This window comes from Bos javanicus, chromosome 18 (assembly GCF_032452875.1).
Source record: "Bos javanicus breed banteng chromosome 18, ARS-OSU_banteng_1.0, whole genome shotgun sequence".
NCBI lineage: Eukaryota > Metazoa > Chordata > Mammalia > Artiodactyla > Bovidae > Bos > Bos javanicus.
In genome coordinates this window covers 51,832,115-51,853,038 of record NC_083885.1, presented here as the reverse complement: position 1 = coordinate 51,853,038, position 20,924 = coordinate 51,832,115, and the positions used below count along the sequence as shown (strand labels likewise).

At 47.8% G+C, this 20,924-nt stretch overlaps 1 protein-coding gene across 1 annotated transcript; it reads right to left on the bottom strand.

The window, feature by feature from the left end:
- Positions 1-12,459: 12,459 nt before the first annotated feature.
- LOC133229440 (phospholipase A2 inhibitor and Ly6/PLAUR domain-containing protein-like) lies at positions 12,460-17,769 on the bottom strand. Its single transcript, XM_061385812.1, has 5 exons — positions 16,403-17,769; positions 14,985-15,101; positions 13,437-13,589; positions 12,829-13,050; positions 12,460-12,711 (listed from the first exon to the last, which is right to left on the bottom strand). Exons 1-5 carry the CDS (start codon positions 16,470-16,472, stop codon positions 12,596-12,598), a joined length of 678 nt encoding a protein of 225 aa, XP_061241796.1. The 5' UTR covers positions 16,473-17,769; the 3' UTR covers positions 12,460-12,595.
- Between the last annotated feature and the right edge of the window lie 3,155 nt (positions 17,770-20,924).

Sequence of the window (20,924 nt, the reverse complement as noted above, 5' to 3'; positions counted from 1 at the left end):
TCTATAGTTCCCTAACATGGTCCAGTAAGAATAATGAGAGATAATTTATTCAGCATTACAACTGTCTGGGAATACCCTAGTTGTCCAGTGGTTAGGACTCTATTCTCCAAGGGCCCAGGTTCAATGCCCAGGTGGGAAACTGCAACTAACAAAAAAACCTGCCAGTCACCATTCTAAGCACCTCCTATGGGTTAATTCATTGAATTCTCATAAAAATCCCATAGCCTCAATTCTATTCATTATCCCCTTACATGATGAAGAAACTAGACCCAGAGAGGCTATACAATTTGCCTAGAGCCAGTATTTTAAACCAAGAGAGATCCAGGTGGCTGACAAGTTAATCTCTCATACCTGGATTCAAGTCGGCATCTCTCCCTCTTACTCACTCTGTGACCTCAGGCAAATGGATTCATCTTGCAGAACCTGTCTTCTCATCTGTCCATTGGGAATAATGTGATCTGAGCCCAGGGTTATCGTGAAAATCCGGTGACATAATGTTTGCAATAGTTCGCTGTCACCACGCAAGTGTTTGTGTAAAGAGGGGGATTCACTTGTGTATTGCCGGATGATCCTGCTGGGCTCTTTTATGACCAGGAACTTCCCATTTAATTGTGCATTGTAGCTGCAGTGGGAGCAAGAAGAGACAGAATGTGGGGAGTGAGGGAGCCAGAGGACTGAAGTGACTTAGCAGCAGCAGCATACAAGGTGACTCCACACTCACTGAATCTAGTCTTGGTTCTTTTCAAGTAAGTGATAAGCGGTAAATTCAGGACACATAGACTGATCTATAGGTTTTCCTTCTACTCTGTATTTTTTGCCTCAAATAATATCTCGCAGCATCTATGTATTACCATCTGGGTTTCAGCTCGTGAAAGCCCCACACAAGTTTTTGGTTTGCAGTGACCAAAAGAGTCTCTATTGCCAGCCCATCACCTTCTCCCTGGCTGGCAGTTCCAGCCTCTTGGCTAACCGCTCCTGGGCCAGAGTGGTGGCTCTAGTCTCCTGCTGGAGGTACATTCTTAGAGGAATTGTTCAGTAGCAAGTGAACATGTTCCATTTCTGTATTTCAGTGTTTTCTCATCACGCTTTTTCCCATTGTCGTGTTTGAAATTTCTTGCCTGCTTCTGACATGACACGTGTGTACAGCAGGCACAGTCCAGTGAATCAACACACGCGCAGCCCATGTCCTCTGCACCAGATCAAGGAATGGAACACGCCTCCCCCACCCACGTCTCCTTGGGCTCCTTCCTGTCACTGCCCCCCACAAGGGGAACCACAACCCCGATTTCTAACAGCTCCAATTACCTTTGCCTGTAGGTAAATAGAGTCACACGGTTTCTAGTGGGCATCTAGTACTTTCGCCCCCGGCTGGTCTGCTCTTTACCAGCATTGTGCATTAGGTTCATTCTGTTCGTTCTTCTTCCTCGCTGGGTGTGGCTCCAGAGGATTCATTCTCATTTCTGCATAGGAGTCCATTGTCGGAGATAAGTACTGTGGTTTTATTAGATTTACTTTTCAAATGGGTGCTATGAGAATATAGTGCTTAACTCAGAAAGGCACAAAAGGGAGGGCGTACACTGAACAGGAAGTCCTCTTCACAGGCCATCTGCTTCAGTCCCCTCCTGCCCTTCCCCTCCCTTCCCCGCGACCCAGGTCTTCACAGTGGCGATCACCGATCACCATAAGCAGCTTCTCAGCTGGTTCCTCAAGTCACTCTGTCCACAGGGAAACATATATATTCACCCCTACCCCACTTTGGAAAGTACGTTGTACGTACATGGTCCTCTCCCTTGCTTTTTCCCAAATAACCTTATCTTAGAGGTCTATTGTTATGGCATCAGGGTCTACCTTATTCTTTCAAATGATTCATATCATTGCCTTTCATGGATGTGGAACCTTTTTATATTGTTTTAATTTTTTGGGTGCGCTGCAAGACATGTAGGATCTTAGTTTCCCGACCAGGGATCGAACCTGTGCCCACCCCAGTGGAAGCTCAGAGTTTTAACTGCTGGACCGCCAGGGAGGTCCCTTTAATTTTTATTTTATGTTGGAGTAGAGTTGATTCAACAGTGTTGTGTTCGTTTCAAGTGTACAGCAGTGATTCGTTTATGTATACCTTATATGTGTTTATATGTATTCTTTTTCAGATTCTCTTCCCAAACAGGTGAGTACAAAATATTGAGTATACTTTGTAAGGTGAGCACAGAGAAAAAGAGAGTGAGCTGGGCATTCAGGAAGAGAAAGATTTATTATAGGAAGAGAGAAAACGACTGGCTTTAGAGAGAAACCAGTGCTGTCCCTTTACAGCCAACACTTCTTACATCCTATTGTTGGGAAATTGTGCCCTGAAGTGGGGGGGGGTGTCTTAGTTTATCTTTACCTGCAACTGGAGTCTTGTGATCCTGTAGTCGGAGGGGTCTCATGGTCAGGTAGTCAGGTGGTCTTGAGAAACTGGCACCAGCAGGGAAAAACAGGATATCGCCTTAAGGATAAAACAGGATGCTACCTGGACAATGTGGCCACTGTGACTTCCTCCCTTGTTTGTCAGGTCACCACGATGGGACATTTGTAAGTAAGACGCTCTGAGCCCTTGTGGACCCTAACAAGTTCCCTGTGCTGTACAGCAGTTCCTTTTGATTGTCTACTTTGTATACTAGTGTGTGTATGGACCACTGATGTACCTTTTTGTCTTCTCTATGAATTTGTCTGTCCTGGACATTTCATATAATAAGATCATACAGGAGCTTCCCTGGTGGTTCAGAGGGTAAAGCGTCTGCCTGCAATGCAGGAGACCCGTGTTCAATTCCTGGGTCGGGAAGATCCCCTGGAGAAGGAAACGGCAACCCACTCCAGTACCCTTGCCTGGAAAATCCCACGGATGGAGAAGCCTGGTAGGCTACAGTCCATGGGGTCACAAAGAGTCGGACACGACTGAGTGACTTCACTCAAGATCATGCAATATGCCGCCTTTTGTGTCTGGCTCCGATGCCACTTAGCATCGGGTTTTCAGGGTTCCTCCACATTGAAACTTGAATCAGTCTTTCATTGCTTTTTACAGCTGACTACTGTTCCATTGTCTCAGATGGGAAAGGATGTGCCTGCAGTGGGGGAGACCTGGGTTCTGTCCCTAGGTCTGGAAGATCCCCTGGAGAATGGAATGGCAACCCATTCTAGCATGGTTGGGAGAATTCCATGGACAGAGGAACCTGGTTGGCTACAGTCCATGGGGTCACAAAGAGTTGGACAGGCCTGAGCAACTAACACTTTCACCGTTCCATTGTAGTATAAATATCATACAATATGTATCCATTCATATGGACATTTGGGTTGTTTCCATGTTTTTAATCAGAAATTTTCTATTTATCAAAAAGGAAGACAAGGGAGCCCATATGTGAAATAAGAAACAGTCATTAAAATATAAATGTATACATTCTACTGGATGAAGGGCCCCATGCTTTATAATGTGGGAGAGGCAGAGGTGTTGAGTCTTGTTTTTTTTTTTTAGGCCATGCCACGTAGCACTGGGATCTTAGTACCCTATCCAGGGATTCAACCTGGGCCCCCGCAGTAGAAGCTCGGAGTCCTAAGCGCTGTACCACTGGGAAAGTTCTAAGATGTTGAGATTTTATCAAAGGATTGAAATTGTGGAGTTAGAAAGCAGTGTTGGCTTGTACTCAGGCAGTTGGGTCTGAACTTCTCTGCCAGTCATTAGCTGTGTGTGATGTGCGAGCCATTGATTTTCCTGTCTTGGCCTTAGTTTCCCCATATGTAAAACCGGAGGGTTACTGAGCCTTCCTCCCAATGTGGTCGTGAGGATTGAGTGATGCCTGTCTGAGGAAGAACTTGCAAAGCATGGTAGACAGAATAATGGGCCCCTAAAGGTGTCACAGGCTTCCCTGGTGGCTCAGCAGTAAGGAATCCACTTATCAGTGCAGGAGACATTGGATTTGATCTCTGGGTTGGGAAGATCCCCTGGAGGAGGAAATGGCAACCCATCCATAGTCTTGCCTCAGAAATCCCACGGACAGAGGGGGTTGGTGGACTACAGTCTGAGGGGTCGCAAACAGCTGGACACAACTGAGCCACCACAACATACACACACACACAAAAGTTGTCCGCATCCCCAGAACCTGTACATGTGTCCTTTACATGCAGAAAAGGACTTTTGAGGACTTTTTAAAAATACTTATTTATTTTTATTTATTTATTTTGCCACACTGAGTCTTAGTTGTGGCACTCGGGATCTTTTGTTGTTGCGTGCAGACACTTAGCTGCAGATTGTGGGATCTAGTTCCCCGACCAGGGATCGAATTCAGACTGCTTCCATTGGGATGGCGGAGTCTTAGCCACTGCACCACCAGGGAAGTCCCTGTAAGGATCTCGAGGAGAGGAGATAGGCCTGGATGATTTGGGGGGAAGCAGTGTCATCACAAAGGTCCTTATCAGGGAAGGAGGGCGACTGGAGAACCAGTCAGAGGAGCTGTGGGGATGGAAGCAGAGGCTGGAGCGATGCCACTGCTGGCTCTGGAGCTGGAGGAAGGGGCCACCACCGAGGAGGGCAGGGGGCTCTAGGAGCTGGAGACAAGATGAGGGAACGATTCTCCTCCAGAACGTCTAGAAGGAACGCAGCCCAGCTGACGCTCACTTTAGCCCAAACTCGTGACCTCTGGGAAGTTACATAGCTGCTTCCTGTCTCAATGGCTCACCTGTGAAATGGAGATAAAGATAGATCCTGGCTTCCAGAGGTGTCGCGGTCTTACAGGTATTACAAGGCTGCCACACTGTTTACACTTAGGTGCCGCCACAGTGGCTGTGCGTTGTGATGGCTAGCATTCTGTGTCCCCTCAACTCCTTCACTCATGAGGAAACTGCGGCTCAGAGAGATTTTATGTCACCCAGGGCTGCACAGCTTGGCAGTGGCAGGGCTGGATTTGAACTCAGGCTGGCCTCCTCACAAGCCCAGGCTCCTTGCTCCGCTGTGGGGACCTTCTTGTCTGTAGCGGGGTGCCAGCAGAGTCTCCAGGCCACCTCCCGGCTGGGAGGTGACATTGCAGATCGGGTCATCGGATGTTCCTGGCTGTGTGGGGTGGCAGACTAGGAACCTTTGGGGGTCATAGTCACTTGTCATTCTGTGAGCCAAATAAAAGAGTCCTAGGGAATTTTCCAGGTGGTCCAGTGGTTAAGAATCCTTGCAATGCAAGGGACATGGATTTGACCCCTGGTCAGGGAAATAAGATCCCACATGCCTGGGATCAACTAAGCCCAGTCACCCAAATGAAAGATCCTGCAACAAAGATCCCAAGTATTGCAACTGAGATCCAAGGCAGCCAAATAAATAAATTTAGAAAAAGAGCCCCAGAGTGCTTCGGGCCCCGTAACTGCCTTCCGCCCTCATGTGGTCTTCTGTGCCTTTATTCAGGCAGAATGCGGAAGCTTTGGCAGAAGCCTTCCTACAGTCATCCGTTTACTTACTTTTGTCTGTGCTGGGTCTTCATTGCTTTTACATCGGCTTTCTCTGGTTGCTGGGAGTGGGGGCTACACTCCAGTTACAGTTCGTGGGCTTCTCTCGTTGCAGAGCACGGGACACGGGCTTCAGTAGCTATGGCATGTGCACTAAGTCGTTGCAGCTCCAGGGCTCTGGAGAACAAGCGCAGTACTTTTGGCTCATGGGCTGAGTTGCTCTGTAGCATGGGGAATCTTCCCAGACCAGGGATCAAACCCCTGTCCCCTGCACTGGCAGGTAGATTCTAATCCACCTTGTGATAAGGAGAGTCCAGCTCTTTTCTTCTTTCAACACAGTAATTGAGCAGCGACCTCCTGACTGGCAGTGACAGGGTGCCCTTCATGAGCTGTGCCCTGTGGCCGTGGTATTTACGTGCATAAATCCTACATAGGGTGATCATCCCCAATTACAGATGAGGAAACTGAGGCTCCAAAAGCTGAGCTGACGAGGTGCTAATGCTAGTGTGGAACAGAGCTGGGCTTAAGCTCAGGAACCAGTAGTGAACAAAACCAAACCAAGCCCCGACCCTCAGGGAGCATCCAGAGAGTTCTGTGTGATTGCAGGCAGGGGTGACAGATAGGCAATTTGTCATAGCGCCATCAAGGAGAGCTTGTGGGGCCAGGTTAGAAGCCCGTCCAGCAGAGTCTGGTGGAGCCAGGAACACGGGGTCTAACATATTGTGTGTAGGTTAGCGGCCTGTTCCACCTTATTGTTGAGAAGTTTCACTGGAAGCAGAGATCTCAACGTGTTCCTCCATTCTCTTGTTGACGGGCCTCTGGACTGTGGCCACTTTTTGGTGGCTATTTTTGTCCGCACCTCGCGGCTTTCAGGATCTTAGTTCTCCAGGCAGGGATTGTACCCAGATCCCAGCAGTCAAAAGGTGAAAAGCCCTCACCACTAGACCGCCAGGGAACTCCCCACCACTTTTTGACTATTATGAACATAGCTGCTATGAACCTTCTTGTACAATCCTCTGTATAGAGCTCTCTTTGGGGTAACTATCTAAAAGAGTCAAATTGTAGGGTCTTCAGTTGGATCTAGGACTTGCCTGTTGGCTCAGTGGTAAAGAATCTGCCTGCAATGCAGGAGACACAGGATAGGCAGGTTCAATCCCTGGGTTGGGAAGATGCAGATGCCCTGGAGGAGGGCATGGCAACCTACTCCAGTATTATTGCCTTGAGAGCCCCATGGACAGAGGAGCCTGGCAGGCTACAGTCCATAGGGTCACAAAGAGTCGGACACCACTGAAGTGATTAGGCATGCAGGCAGATTTGTTTTACTTATTACAAATGGACTGGTTTCCAAAGGGCTTGTTCCACTTTACGTTTCCTTCAGCAGCATGTGCGCTTCACATCTTCACTGATGCTTGACATCGCCAGTCTTCATTTATTCATTTCGCTGGGCCAGGTCTTAGTTGCAGCTGCACATGGCAGCAGGGTCTAGTTCAGTGTCCAGGGATCGGACCCGGGCCCCCTACATTGGAAGTGCGGAGGAGTCCTAGCCACTGGACAGCCAGGGAAGTCCCACTAGTCTTTGAACTGACGTGCACTGAATTTTAAATGGTGCTTTTTCCACCTTACAAAGGACATTCTAACCAATGAGGTTTTCCTTGAACACACATTCTTATTCTAAAGGTCCTAGGGAATTCCCTGGCGGTGCAGTGGTTAGGACGCCACTCTCTCATTGCCAGGAGCCCAGATTCAATCAGTCCCTGGTTGGGGAACTAAAATCCCACAAGCTGTGCAGTGTGACCAAAAAGATTGATAATAATCATAAAATAAAGGTCCTATCAGTTGTAAAAGGTAAACTGTGGCACGTTATAGTTTGAAGAGTTCATGTAAGCAGACAATTCAAATCAGACAGCCAAAACTGAAAAATGATTAGAGGTGCTTTGTGGGTAGGCTAGGACAGAGGATTTTAGGAGAAAACATGGAAGCAGAGCAATTATCTAATTGGCTTCAGCGTGAACAAATTCTTCTTTTATAGGGGCCACACTTCTCCGAGGTGAAACTACACAACATGTTATAACCCACCTATTAGCTTACTTTACAATACTGAGAACACTTAATTCCATAAAAACAGACAATGGCCCTGCCTATATTTCTAAACAATTCAAACAATTTTTACATTCATTCTCTATTAAACAGATTACAAACGTTCCTTATAATCCACAAACACAAGACATAATTAAACAAACACATTGCACACTGTAACTACAAATGGAAAATTAAATAAAGAAAAATACACAGGAACACTTTTGTCTTCTTACCAGAGCAGACATTACTAGATTCTAATGCAATATATTTTTTAAGCCTATAACTACTGTTGCTGCTGCTGCTGCTGCTGCGGCTAAGTCGCTTCAGTGGTGTCTGACTCTGTGCGACCCCATAGATGGCAGCCCACCAGGCTCCCCCGTCCCTGGGATTCTCCAGGCAAGAACACTGGAGTGGGTTGCCATTTCCTTCTCCAATGCATGAAAGTGAAAAGTGAAAGTGAAGTCGCTCAGTCGTGTCCGACTCTTAGTGACCCCATGGACTGCCGCCTACCAGGCTCCTCCGTCCATGGGATTTTCCAGGCAAGAGTACTGGAGTGGGGTGCCATTGCCTTCTCCGATATTACGGTTAATATAGCTTTATTTCTATTTCCAGTCTGTAAGATTCTTAAAATAACATCAACTTCAATGCCTGTTTCACAACACAAAACAAAAACAAAGTAAAAATGACACCATTTGCCAAATAAGTTATTTGTTCCTAAGAATATCAAAAGTGCAAAATATTCACCTGCTTTTCAGGTCTGTCTTGAAAATATAATCATCTTCCTTGACACACTGAACAGAGAGATTCAACAGCTGCCAGGCTGCATTTCTTTTCCAAGGACAAGTTCAAATATATTTGGATATGAGCAACATTTCATTTATCAAGTTGTTCTGCATCAACTTTCAATAATTTCACTTAGGAAAAAATATTTGAATGTTTGCTCCTAATCCTTTGCCCCAAATAACACAAACCACTTAAAACACAGTCAGATCCCATTTCTTTTTATATCAGGAATAATGTATATATTGAATGAAGAGAAAATCAACCCATTTATTCAAAACCACAGCCAAATACCAGTCCCAAACAGATTTCTAGATGATTTTTTTTTCTTTTGGACTGAAATATTTCCTAAGAATGTTTTCATCATTATTGCTTTCCTTTCTTTCTATAACTATTATTAATATAGCTTTATTTATTTTAAATTTTTTAAACTTACTGCAAGGAGATATTTTGACAAAAGCAGAAAAACATTTTGAAACATTAAAGGACACCTCCCTTCCTTTGCCCATTTGATATCAAGATGGACTAACTAATCTATGGAAATCTAAGAAACTAATCTTGCAGGGAAAGGGATATGCTTCTATTTCTCCAGATGGATCCAACGAACTCACATGGCTTCCTCTTCAGAAGATTCAACCTAAGGGGGCCCCCCAGCATTCAGACTAGAAGCGAAACAACAAAAACCTCAGGAGGAAGGAATTCTAATACAAGCCATGGCGATTTTAAAAATTTCCAAAAAAACACCGCACTCAACGTCATCAACCTTATGATCTCCCTACTTGGGGACAGATAAAAACCCTTACTAATCAAACTGAAAATCTGATTTCTCAGCAGGGAATGCCTCGGAATCCTGAAAATATTTTTCTTCGCTATGCTTGCTTTGCTTGCTTTTGCTTCCCCCGCTCAGGCTGACTTGATTGATCACACTTATTGGGCTTATATACCTAACCCCCCTTTTCTATTGTAGGTTATAGAATGAACAGATATAGGACCAATCGTATCTACTAATAACTCAACACATATGCCCCCTTCTTGGAACTTGGAGGGGCCCTCTCATCCTGAAAAAACTAATTAATATCTCTCTAGGTTATGAAGTCCTTCCTTTGTATATGGGCCCAACAAAATTATGCATAAATGTTAGCCGACAAACTTGGGCTCTCGCCCTGCCTCTAAAAGAGGACTTTCGGACACTGCTTGGATTATTTACTGCCCTTTCTTTGTCTGTGAACCATGTTTATACTACTGAAACTTTAGGGAAAGAGTTAAGGAAAGAACAAAGAACACTATGCAAAGGGTTTACTAATAAGAACTTTAAATATATTCCTGTTCATTGGGACAAATGTCAGGCCACTCAGGAAAATTAATGTTTATGGCTAATCATACAATTGTCAATTGGGGACCCCATGGTATGTGGTTATCTAACTGCTCAGATGATATTAATAGAACTGTGTATGATTATGTTACTCAAATGGCATGGAAAGTTACTAATACTACAATGGAGCATTACCATGACAGAGGACTTCTTGGATGGTTTGATAGTGGAAAGGTCCCCCCTCATCCTCAAATCGTTCTTGATAAACAGATTGGGCCTAAGCAGTGGGACATCTGGAAACTTGCTGCAAACACCGAGGAACTTGGGACTTGGACTGGACATTTCACAGGGACTAGTCATAGCTGTAGCCATTGTTTCTTTCAGTATAATCAATCATATTTTATACAAGCCTATGTTCCACTTCCTTTTGTTGTAGCTATAGGAAATTTACAATTCAATAAGACTTTATGTTCTGTAACTTGCATAAATTGTAAATTATATACTTGTCTTAACTTCTCTATTTCCTTGAGAAATGGCTCCCTTTTGATTCTTCAATCTCGACATAATCTGTGGTTACCAATAGATTTATTGGTATTCCAGTGGCCCTGAGAAGAGGGTCCCATGGCTGGACTTGCTTCCTGGTTACTTAATAAATTGCTCCGATGATCTAAACGATTCATTGGATGGCTGATTTTTGGCATTTTGGGATTAATAGCTATTTGTACCACTGCTGCTGTCACTGGTGGTGTTTTACAAACCTCAATTCAAACACATAATTTTATTCAAAATTGGACAAGAGATGCTCATACTATGCAGACCACTCAGGCTCAGATAGATGAGGATATTCAAGATGAAATACAGGAACTAAAAACAGTCATCAGATGGGTTGGAGATCAATTAATAGATGTACAAAAACAGGTGATGCTAAAATGTGATTGGAATTCTACTCAATTTTGTGTTACTCCTGTTCATTTCAATAATAATGCCTACAACTAGGAACAAATCAAATTTCATTTACAAAACATACATGATAATGTCTCTCTGCAAGTACAATAATTACAAAAAATATATTTGAAACCTTTTGTAATAATCTGCCCTCTTCCACCAATTTGGAAACTTTAGCTGAACAACTAGCTGATCAATTATCTGGGCTAGACCCATGCAGATGGCTTCAAAGCATTACTCACAGCATTGGGTCTAAAACTGTAATTTTGGTGATTCTCATAACAATTACATTTGTCATCTACCGCTGCCAAGATTCATGCTAAGATTGTTAAAACTAAACAAACTCTAATGGTCAGAACTCTTTTTACAAATATTATAAATAAATAAGGGGGAAATGTCAGGGAATGTTTAACAGGTGGATTCCTACCTGCTGTTTCTCCAAGTCGTTTGTTCCTTTTTAAGCGGAACAGCTGCTCCCAGGAACTGAGGTCATCATGTGAGACAGGCTTGAATCTCCTTTAGTAAACATTCTCTTTACAACAAAACCGCTTAGTCTCCATCTCCTTTCTTGAGATATGGATTGTCTCCTGACCTTGTGACCATTATTAATCCCTTGTTCCCTTGGTGACAGTTGCTGTACATTTGGTTTTTTGATCTTTATCATTGTCGAAAGAAACTTCCTGTACCACAGCCTTTATATACTCACAGAGAAATGATTAAAGCGCCTTTGCTCCATCAGCACTTGGGTCCCCAGGTCTTTCTTTCTCTCTCTCTCTCTCACTCTCCTCGGCTGATTCCTTGGAGCGCAGAGACCCTTAAGGCTCACTCTCCTGCCAGGGCTTCTAAGACTCTCTCCACTGTTCCTTCATCCCCCCTCGAGAGGGCGCCCGGTGCCTTCGTGAGAGACACAAGTGCTGTGTCAAGGATTTTATTGGTTTTCTTTGTAAACCAGGGAGTATCAGCCTCCTTCTCTCTTTAACTTTTTTATCATTGTCTCCGGATTGCCAGGTCCCAGTCCATTAAAGGCCCCGACACTAATACAACTTTGTTGTTTTAAACCACTGAGTTTAGGGATTTGTTTGTTACTGTAGCATAATCCAGACTATCCTGATAGATGCCAAAGTCTAGCATCTGCCAAACATGGAAACTGAGTAAGTAGTAGCTACTAGGATGGTAAGTATTGGCCAGACACATTGTGCGCAGAACCCACAGTGTCTTAAAGGTGCTAGTGCAGTGTGCTCAGCCACTCAGTGGGGTCTGACTCTTTCTGACTCCATAGACTGTAGGCTGTCAGACTACTCTGTCCGTGGGATTCTCCAGGCAAAAATAATGGAGTGGGTTGCCAGGCCCTTCTCCAGAGGACTTACAGAACCAGGCATTGAACCCACGTCTCCCACATTCGCAGGCAGATTCTCTCCCATCTGAGCCACCAGGGAAGCCCCTGAAAGGAGCTAGGCACTGAAATAAGTCCTTTCTGCGTTTTCTTTCATTTGACTCTTAAGACAGCCCTTTGAAGTTATAGCTATTAAATCCACATTTTACGAACATGAACTCTGGGGCAAAAACAGGTTAGCTAGGAGAGGTGATCATGGACTCTGGAGTCTGACCCTCCCAGCTCTTTGACCGAAGGCAAGTGACACCACACTCCGTGCCTCAGTGTGTTCCTCTGTGAAATGGGGGCAATATTTTCAGCGTCACTGAGCTGTGATTATGAAATGAGGTACCGCATGGAAAACACTTAGCATAGGGACCAGGCAGAAAGTAATCCTTTAAAAAAGCTAGCATCTTCCCTTTCTTTCTTCCAAAGAGAGGGTTCCCAAGGGTTCAGACCCCTGCTTTTTGCATCCCATCTCCCCAAAACATAGCACATCACAGACTCAGGATTGATCTGTTAACTTGTTTAATTTACAGACACATGGGAACCGTAGGAATTTCTAGAACCGTAGCTGAGAAGGAATGGAGGCCAAACACTACATGGGCCTCAGTTCTTCACTCAGCCTTGCCAGAAGCCTGGGGGCTTCAAAGACAGCTGGTCTTCTTGATGGTGAACAAACGAGCACCTGAGGGCACCAGGGTCCCGGGCTTGGTGTGGCAGGCGGTCTTCATACCACAGCCCCGGGCAGCAAATTTGATACCTACTGAAGGGGATTTTAGACTACAGTCAGGATCCCCAGCCTCCCTCCTCCTAGACCAGGGTCATATGCCCCAGCCACCTTCTCCCCCAGATCTTTGGAGCCACTGTCTGCCTTAGAATCTGGAAACATGAAGCTCCAGTTCTCGGCCTGTCTGGAACCCCTGTGCCCTCCTCCCGAATTCCAGGTGCCCCTTACCAGGCCGCATGAGGCCAGACATGGCGACACAGTGGGTTTCCTCGCCAACACACAGTGCTTCCGCAGTCGCAGTGCATGTTTCCGTAAAGGCAGTGATGCAGGAAGGACACCGAAGGCCATTCTCTGTATGGTTTCTCACGAACGCTGAAGAGGAGGGTGGAGGGTAAGGTAATGGGAGACGTGAGTCCCTTTCCCAACCTCCCAACCACTCAGGGGACAGCAGTTGGTAACGGACACTGCATTTTCAGAAAACAATCTTTATTTGGCTGTGTTGGATCTTAATTGCGGCCTGTGGAATCGAGTTCCCTGACCAGGGATCCAACCCCTGCATAGGGAGCATGGAGGCTTAGTCAGTGGACCACCAGGGAAGTCCCTGGACGCTGCAGTTTACAGAAGAACCCGAGGCTCAGCGCAAGGAAGACGCTTGCCCCGGTGACAGCGCAGGTCAGTGACAGGTGCCCACAGCTGGCTCTGGCAGGGGAGGGGTGGGCAGGGAGGGACTCCAGCTGTGGGGCTCAGCTGGGGCTTACCGGGCAGGGGGTCCTGGTTGCAGCCATCCTTCTGGCAGCAGCGCCTCTTGGAGCCCATGTAGTTCTCATGGTTCACAGTGAAGCCGAAGAGTCCTGACTCACACTCGCTGGATTTCGAACAGCCCTTGTAGCTGGTCACTGCCAAGGAGGCCTCTACAGGATGGCCGTGGGCCAGGGGCTCAGTGGCCCCTGGTCTGGACCCTTGCCCTGGGATGTCTCCCCCACCTTAGAGTTGCCCCAGCCCACTGCTGTCTAGAGAGGTTTCTTCCAGCTCCCCAAATTCAGATCTCTTTTCTGCCTGGGGCATTGTCTGAATGGTTCATTAGGTATGCAACCCATCCTCCCCCAGCCCCCAGACTCTCCAGGGTGGCCCTTTCAGCCCCAGGGCCACCCCACTGCCATCCTGCAGAGGTCGCATCTGCAGTGGTCTTTTCCAGACCACCTGTGACTACCCCCATGCCTGTGTGAATGGTCTCTTCCAGTCTTCAGCCTTCCCCTGACCCCTGGAATTCCTTCCACCAGATGCTGGGATGGGGCTGCCATCCCCACCTGCTGTAATACCCATTTCCTTCTCCATCTAAGGTAGACGCTTCCAGATTTCCCAGGGTCACTCCCCAGACTTCCTAGCTATGATCTCTTGCTGCTCTTCTTGGCTACTCTCAGGTCTTCGTAAAGTGGTCTCTTCCAGTCTCCCTGGCCTTACCCTTCCTGACCATAGACGGGGTGGGCTCCTCCAAGCCTAGGGTTTCTGCTCTTTACCCGCCGTGCTTGGGTGTGTGGGTGCTCAGTTGTGCCTGATTCTTTGCAACTTCATGGACTGCGCCCAGGGACCATCTGTCCTTGTACGTCTCTCTCTCTATGACAATATTGGGACTTCCCAGGTGGTGCAGTGGTAAAGAACCCCCCTGCCAATGTAGGAGATGCGAGAGACACGGGTTCCATCCCTGGGTGGGGAAGATCCCCTGGAGGAGGAAATGGCAAGCCTCTCCAGTATTCTTGCCTGGAAAATCCCAAGGACAGAGGAGCCTGGCGGGTTACACTCCATGGGGTTGCAAAGACTCAGACACAACTGAGCTCGCACCCAACTCAACCAGCCCCAGTAGCACCCGCTTTCTCTTGTCAGGAACAGTTTCTTGCAGCCCGCATCTCTGGGAGACCCCTCGCAGCCCCAGAGAATCAACCTGATCACATTCTTTGCAACTCACCCAAGTCTCTTTTACACCCATCCCTTCACCTTTTACATATTAGACTTCCCCCTTCTCTGGATTTCACTCTTCCCCCATGTCCTTTGCTTTCCTAATTACTTCTTTGGTAAGAAAGTCTGTATCTGCACTTCCCCATCCTCTTTGGAGTCTCATCTTCAGAAATCCTTGGCAACAGTGGTTTCTGTCATTCCACCGGATTCTCTATCTACCACCCACCTCGAGATTGCCTTTCCCTTTCCTGATAATCATCACTCAAAGGTCCCTCCCAGCCCATGGCGGTATCTGCCACCGTGAAGGCAGCCCCCAACCCCCCAGCATGTGATAGCAGCCCCTGCCCTCTTACTTCTGTTGGTCTCAGTCACGACAACTATGCAGGAGTCCTCATCCAGGGCACAAGTCTGCAGTTTTCCTCTGCAATTGGGACCGTCACCGACACACACCTCACAGCTCAGTGGGTACCCTGCAATTACAGAGCGGGGCTCTAGTGAAAGGTGCCGTAGTCTGTGGGCCATGACTCCCAAACCCAGACGGGGATGGGGTGGAGGGGTCTGAAGGAAGAAGGACCTGTGTCTCCCTGGTTTTCATGGTCGGACACTGGCCACTGAACTGGGATGTGTCTGAAGCTCTGCAGGGATGCCATGGTGCTGGGACCAAAGCTGCTCTCTGGCGCAGGGCAGAAAGCAACTCCCCTCATGGAGCAAGTTTATCTAATTACAAGGCTGGGGACTTTGGATGCTAGACCCTCTGATACAGCTTGGGGACCTTGAGTGGTCCTGCTGAAGCTTTCCATGGATCTTAAAAAGTTTTTTTATAGTTATAATTTTCTTTTTTCTATTTTTGGCTCTGCTGGGTGCCTGCTTCCTGTTGGTTTTTCTCTAGCTGTAGTGAGTAGACGCTACTCCCTCGTTGCAGTTTGGGGTTTCTCATTTGTGCTGGTTTCTCCGGTTGCAGAGCACAGGCTCTAGAGCATGAGCTCAGTAGTTGTGCTGAAGGGTCTTAATTGCCCCAGTGCACGTGGAAGCTTCCTGGACCAGGGATCGCACCTATGTCCCCCGCGTTGGCAGGGAGATTGTGCCCTGAACCAGTGGGCAAGTCCTTCATGGACTTTTGTGAGCCTTCAGGTGCAGCTGGTTCTCGGAAGTGGGATCACCTTCCTTGTGGGGACCAGGCTGTCTACGTCTGGTAGGCAGTGGGCGCTCAGGCAGGGGTACCTGAGAGGAGATCTGCATCCCAGGTCAAGAAGAAAGATCGAGGATTACGGGGATAAGGGCCTGGACTCCTTGGTCCTGAGACAGGAGGCAACTGGAGGCCCAGACACAAGGCATCTGGGTCCTGGGGAAAGTGGAGCTGCCTGAACTCCTACAGCTAAGGGAGGAGGATACCAGGGACCTGAACTGCTTAGAGTCCTGGGAGAAAGGAAATCTCTCGACCTCGCCTCATTTTTTTTCATACTAGTAAAAAATACTAATCATATTCTCATGTGATTTTCTAGAATTCAGGTGTCTTATTTTGAGACACTGCCTGGGATACAGGGAGCAGAGCCCATCCAAACCCCTCCTTTCTCCAAGATTTAAACCCATACGTTTTTTATATCTTCCTCCCTTGGGGACCCAGGCTTTCTCTCCTTTACCCTTTGCCTTCTCCATGAATTTCAATTCCCAGCACACCTCCTCTTTCGCTTCTCCCTTGAGGACCTGGCAGAATGTTCTCTCATACTCCTTGTTTTGAGGGTCCCAGGATTCCAGAGCCCTAGTCACTTACCCAGACCCAGGAGGGTGCAGAGCAGCGTGGTGGCCAGCAAGAAGGTCTCGGGTTTCATGGAAGGCTTCATGATGGCTAGATGAGTGACCCTGCAGGCCCGGGTCCCCAGGTGTTCTTATAGGAAGCTGAGAAGGGGCGGGTCTGGACCTCCCTTACCCCTAGGCTAAGAAAGGATGATGTAAGACCTGGGGTAGGTCTCTGCAGCTCTGAGTGGGGGAGACGGAACCAGAATCCAAAAGGAGTAGTGGCATCTTGTGCCCAGCCCCTCCTCCATGCAGCCCCAGGCGTCTGGGCTTCCTAAACTCTCTTCCATCAGGTCCCACTGCCCTGGGCCTCATCCCCTTTTTTTCTAAGGTGAAGCCCAAGATCAGAATCAGGTCATTTTGTTTTCTGTAGAGTAGAGCAGCTGTTAGGACGCAGGTACGCTCCCCCTTCTCTCCTTCCCCAAGGAGGTGCCCAGTGTGGGTGAGGCTACCTGTGAGTACCCAGCAAATCCAGGCTTGTTTTGCCGGGCATGCTTGGCTCATACTCCTTTTTCTGTGTTTGGTCTGTCTCCATCTCCGACCCCACCCCACGATTCACTTGGGTCTCTCGGAGACTGAACAGAGGGGTGCTTGTTCAGGGCATGGGGATGGTAGGGGACAGATGCCCAGAGTTCACATTGGAAAAGGAAGGCTGGGTGTGCATCTGGTTCGGGCACATACTTTGTGTGTTTTATTGAGGTCCTTTACATACTCTCTTGGAGAAGGCAATGGCAAGCCACTCCAGTACTCTTGCCTAGAAAATCCCATGGATGGAGGAGCCTGGTGGGCTACAGTCCATGGGGTCGCCACGAGTCGGTCGCGACTGAGCAACTTCACTTTCACTTTTCACTTTCACGCAATGGAGAAGGAAATGGCAACCCACTCCAGGGTTCTTGCCTGGAGAATCCCAGGGACGGCAGAGCCTGGTGGGCTGCCGTCTATGGGGTCGCACAGAGTCGGACACGACTGAAGCGACTTAGCAGCACATACTCTCTCTACCTCAGGCCTGATCTTCAGGGATCAGAGATTTTGTCGTGTGTGTGTGTTAGTGTGTGTATCTGTGTGTGTCTGTGTGTTGGGCGTGGGGAGGGTACCCAGCCAGCCAGTCATGGAGGGGATCCTGTTGCGGTAGGCTCCCGGCTTCCTGAAAAAATCCATTCAAGATTACTGGTCTCTTGCTTTCCAGGCTTCAGTTGAGGCACTGAGGATGGTGAATTTCTGCTGGGGACCAATCCTGCAGGCCAAGCCAGTTGTTAGGAGAGCCTGGTGTGAAAGTGACCGGGAGGAGGGGCGAGAGAGTGGTTGCCTAGAGCGAGGCGGGAAAAGCTCGTTGCTAGGGAACTCGGAGCCTCTGGCCACTCGCCGGAGAGACGCACTAGGCATGCGCAGTCGGGACTTAACTGTCGGCTCGCCGAGGTTTGAAAGGCCCGAGCCTCGTGCGCTTGCGCAGTAAAGGCCGCCCGGGGCGCACCCCCTGTGAGTCCCCCAGACTCAGCCCGTCGTGCACCTTTGGGTCAGCCGAAGCCCACACGACGTTGACATGCCGGAGATCCGCCTCCGCCATGTGGTGTCCTGAAGTAGACAGGACTCGGTGAGGGACTGGCGTGGGGGAGGGTGGAAGAAGTAAAGGAATTCGTCAGCGGGCTCTAGAACTTTTGGTCTCAAAGGTGTTGGAGGATAATCCATATGCGGGGTGCCAAGAAAGAGCTTTATTGGTGTTATTATGAATTGCAGTTTGGGAGACACAGATTCCGGTAAACGGAGTGTTGGCAGAGGGAATCAGGAGTTTATAAGAGGACAGAGGTAGCAGGATGTTACAGTCGTGTGGAGAGAATTCTAATTGACTGATACACGGAAAGAAATACTTGGCTTTAAAGAAGAAGCAATCCTGAGTTACCAGAGGGTAAGGGTCTGATAAGTACCTTGAGTTTCTGGCACAAATTCTGGATGCCTGTGTGAATACAATATGTGGTCAAAAGGTCAGATTCCACTGCAGCTGTGACCTGCTTGGTCATAATTCCTCAGTGGCCCCTGGTCAATCTTAGAGCACACTTTTAGCAATGCGGACTTCATTTTGGTTTTCCTTTCACAAAGGGGACTTTGTAGAATTCTAAGGAGGGTCATGGGAGAATTTCTGGGAGGCCATAGGTTATTCTGGAGAGATGTGAGATAGAGGAATTTGCTTTGAGAAAAGGAGGATGTTTTGCTTCCTGGGAAGGAGCAGAGGTGAATTTCCAGGGGAGAATGTTGGAGGGGACTCCAGGTAGAGTGTGGGGGGATTTATTATTTTAACACTAGAAGGTTTTTGAATTGGGTTATAGCCAGATAGGAGAAGGCAGTGGCAACCCACTCCAGTGTTCTTGCCTTGAGAATCCCAAGGACGGGGGAGCCTGATGGGCTGCCGTCTATGGAGTCACACAGAGTCAGGCACGACTGAAGGGCCTTAGCAGCAGCAACAGCATAGCCAGGTAACAACGTTGGGAAAGTTTCAGGTGAACAGCAGAGGGACTCAGACATACATATACATGTATCCATTCTTCCCCACACCCCAGAGTTTGAGGGGATTATAAGGAAACTGAAACCTGGGTGATGTCACAGGGCTTGAGAGAACTCAGACTAATCTGAGAGCTGGGGAACCCGAACGTTCCCTTTTCTACTCTTCTCTCCAGACCTACTGTGCAGAAAACCTTCTCAAGGCAGACACTTACCGTAAATGGCAGGCAGCCTCTAAGACCATCTCTGTGGTGCTCCAGGTGATTCTGCCAGCCGCCCCACCATCTTTTTCTTTTTCTCCTCTCTGGGTGGCATGAGGGATCTTAGTTCTCTGACCAGGAACGAAACTGGAGCCCCCTGCCCTGGAAGCTCAGAGTCTTAACTACTGGACCCCCAGAGAAGTCTCCCTCTCTCCATCTCCTTAATAGAAATCTGTAGGTCCAGTGTCCAGACTCTACTCTGGAGTTAACTGGCAGTGAGCTGAGGCACTTTCTCTTTGGTTCCCACCACCTCACCTGACAATGAGCAGTGTGGTCCCTGTGCCCTTAGCAGAGGAGATGGGTGATGCAAGGACTAGGCCAGGAATGAATCCGTGTGTGGTCCAGGCAGGTTGCTGCTCTTTTCAGAGCCTTATCATCCTCATTTGGAAGAGAGTAAACCATTGCCACACATTCTGCTTCTCAAGGCCCTGGGCTTAGGATTGGAAGGTTCTTATCATCTAAGGCAATCAACCTCATTTTAAAGATGGGGAAACTGAGGGCTGGGAAGGGCCAAAGTGAAGTGGCCAGTCTTAGTGACCATTGTGGAATGCAGAGTGCTTTGGTACGAGCTTGGTGAAGTTGGAGGGAGCAAAGGGAAAAGGGGAGCTTGACCCAGGATGGTGACAGACTTCCCAACAGGCTCTTCCCATCAGGCATGAGGAACTGGTGGGAGAAGCGAGCTAGTGTGTTCCCAGGGGCTGCCTGGGTGTTGCCCTGCGAGATCTGCTCTCCAGGGAGTTGGACGGTTGTGGAGCTGTTATCACCCCTCATACATGGCGGTGCTGAGAGCTGAACCCAGTGTGGGTGCTCTAGCCACCTTTTTCTTGTTTCTTTGTGTCCGAATGTTGAATTATTTTCTTTTTTAAATTTATTCATATTTGGCTACGTTGGGTCTTAGTTACGGCATGTGGGATCTAGTTACCTGGCCAGGGTTGGGAACCTGGGCGCCGTGCATCGGGAGCATGGAGTTGTAGCTCCTGGATCTCCTGAAAAGTCTCTGTCTTTTTTTTTTTTTCTTAATTTTTGGCCACACCACATGACACTCTGGGGTATTAGTTCCTCCGTCACAGATTGAACCCCAGCCCCCAGCCCCGTTGAAGGCACGGATTCTTAAGCACTGAATCACCCGGGAAGTCCTCCACTTCTTGATTTTGGCCACATTCATCCCTCCAATGTAAGGGTATTTGGGAGGGATGCTGGGGGCAAGGCCTACCGGATTGTGTTAAATATATTATTGTCTGTCTTACCCAGTGGTTCTGAAAATGTTTTGGTTCATAGACCTTTTTGCAAATTAGAGAGTAGATGAGAATTCTCCTCGAAGGAATTATACACAAAGCCACAAGGTTTTGTGAATGATTTTTGGACTTTACATATCTCATAGTTCCCTAAGGTAGTACAGTCAGAATAATGAGAGCTAACAGTTTATTCAGAGTTACTACTGTTTGGGAATACCCTGGTGGGCCAGTGCTTAGGATTCCACTCCATGCCACAAGGCCCAGGTTCAATGCCCAACTTGGGAAAATGCCCCCCACCCCAGAATAAAAAACACTGCCAGTTACCATTCTAAATGCCTCATATGGGTTAGTTCATTGAATCCTTAGAAAAATCCCATCACCTCCAATGTATTATTATCCCCTTGTATGATGAAGAAGTTAGGCCCAGAGAGATTATACAATTTGCCTAGAGCCAGTATTTTCAACTGAGAGAGAGATGCAGGTGGCTGACAAGTTAGTCTCAGGTGGAATT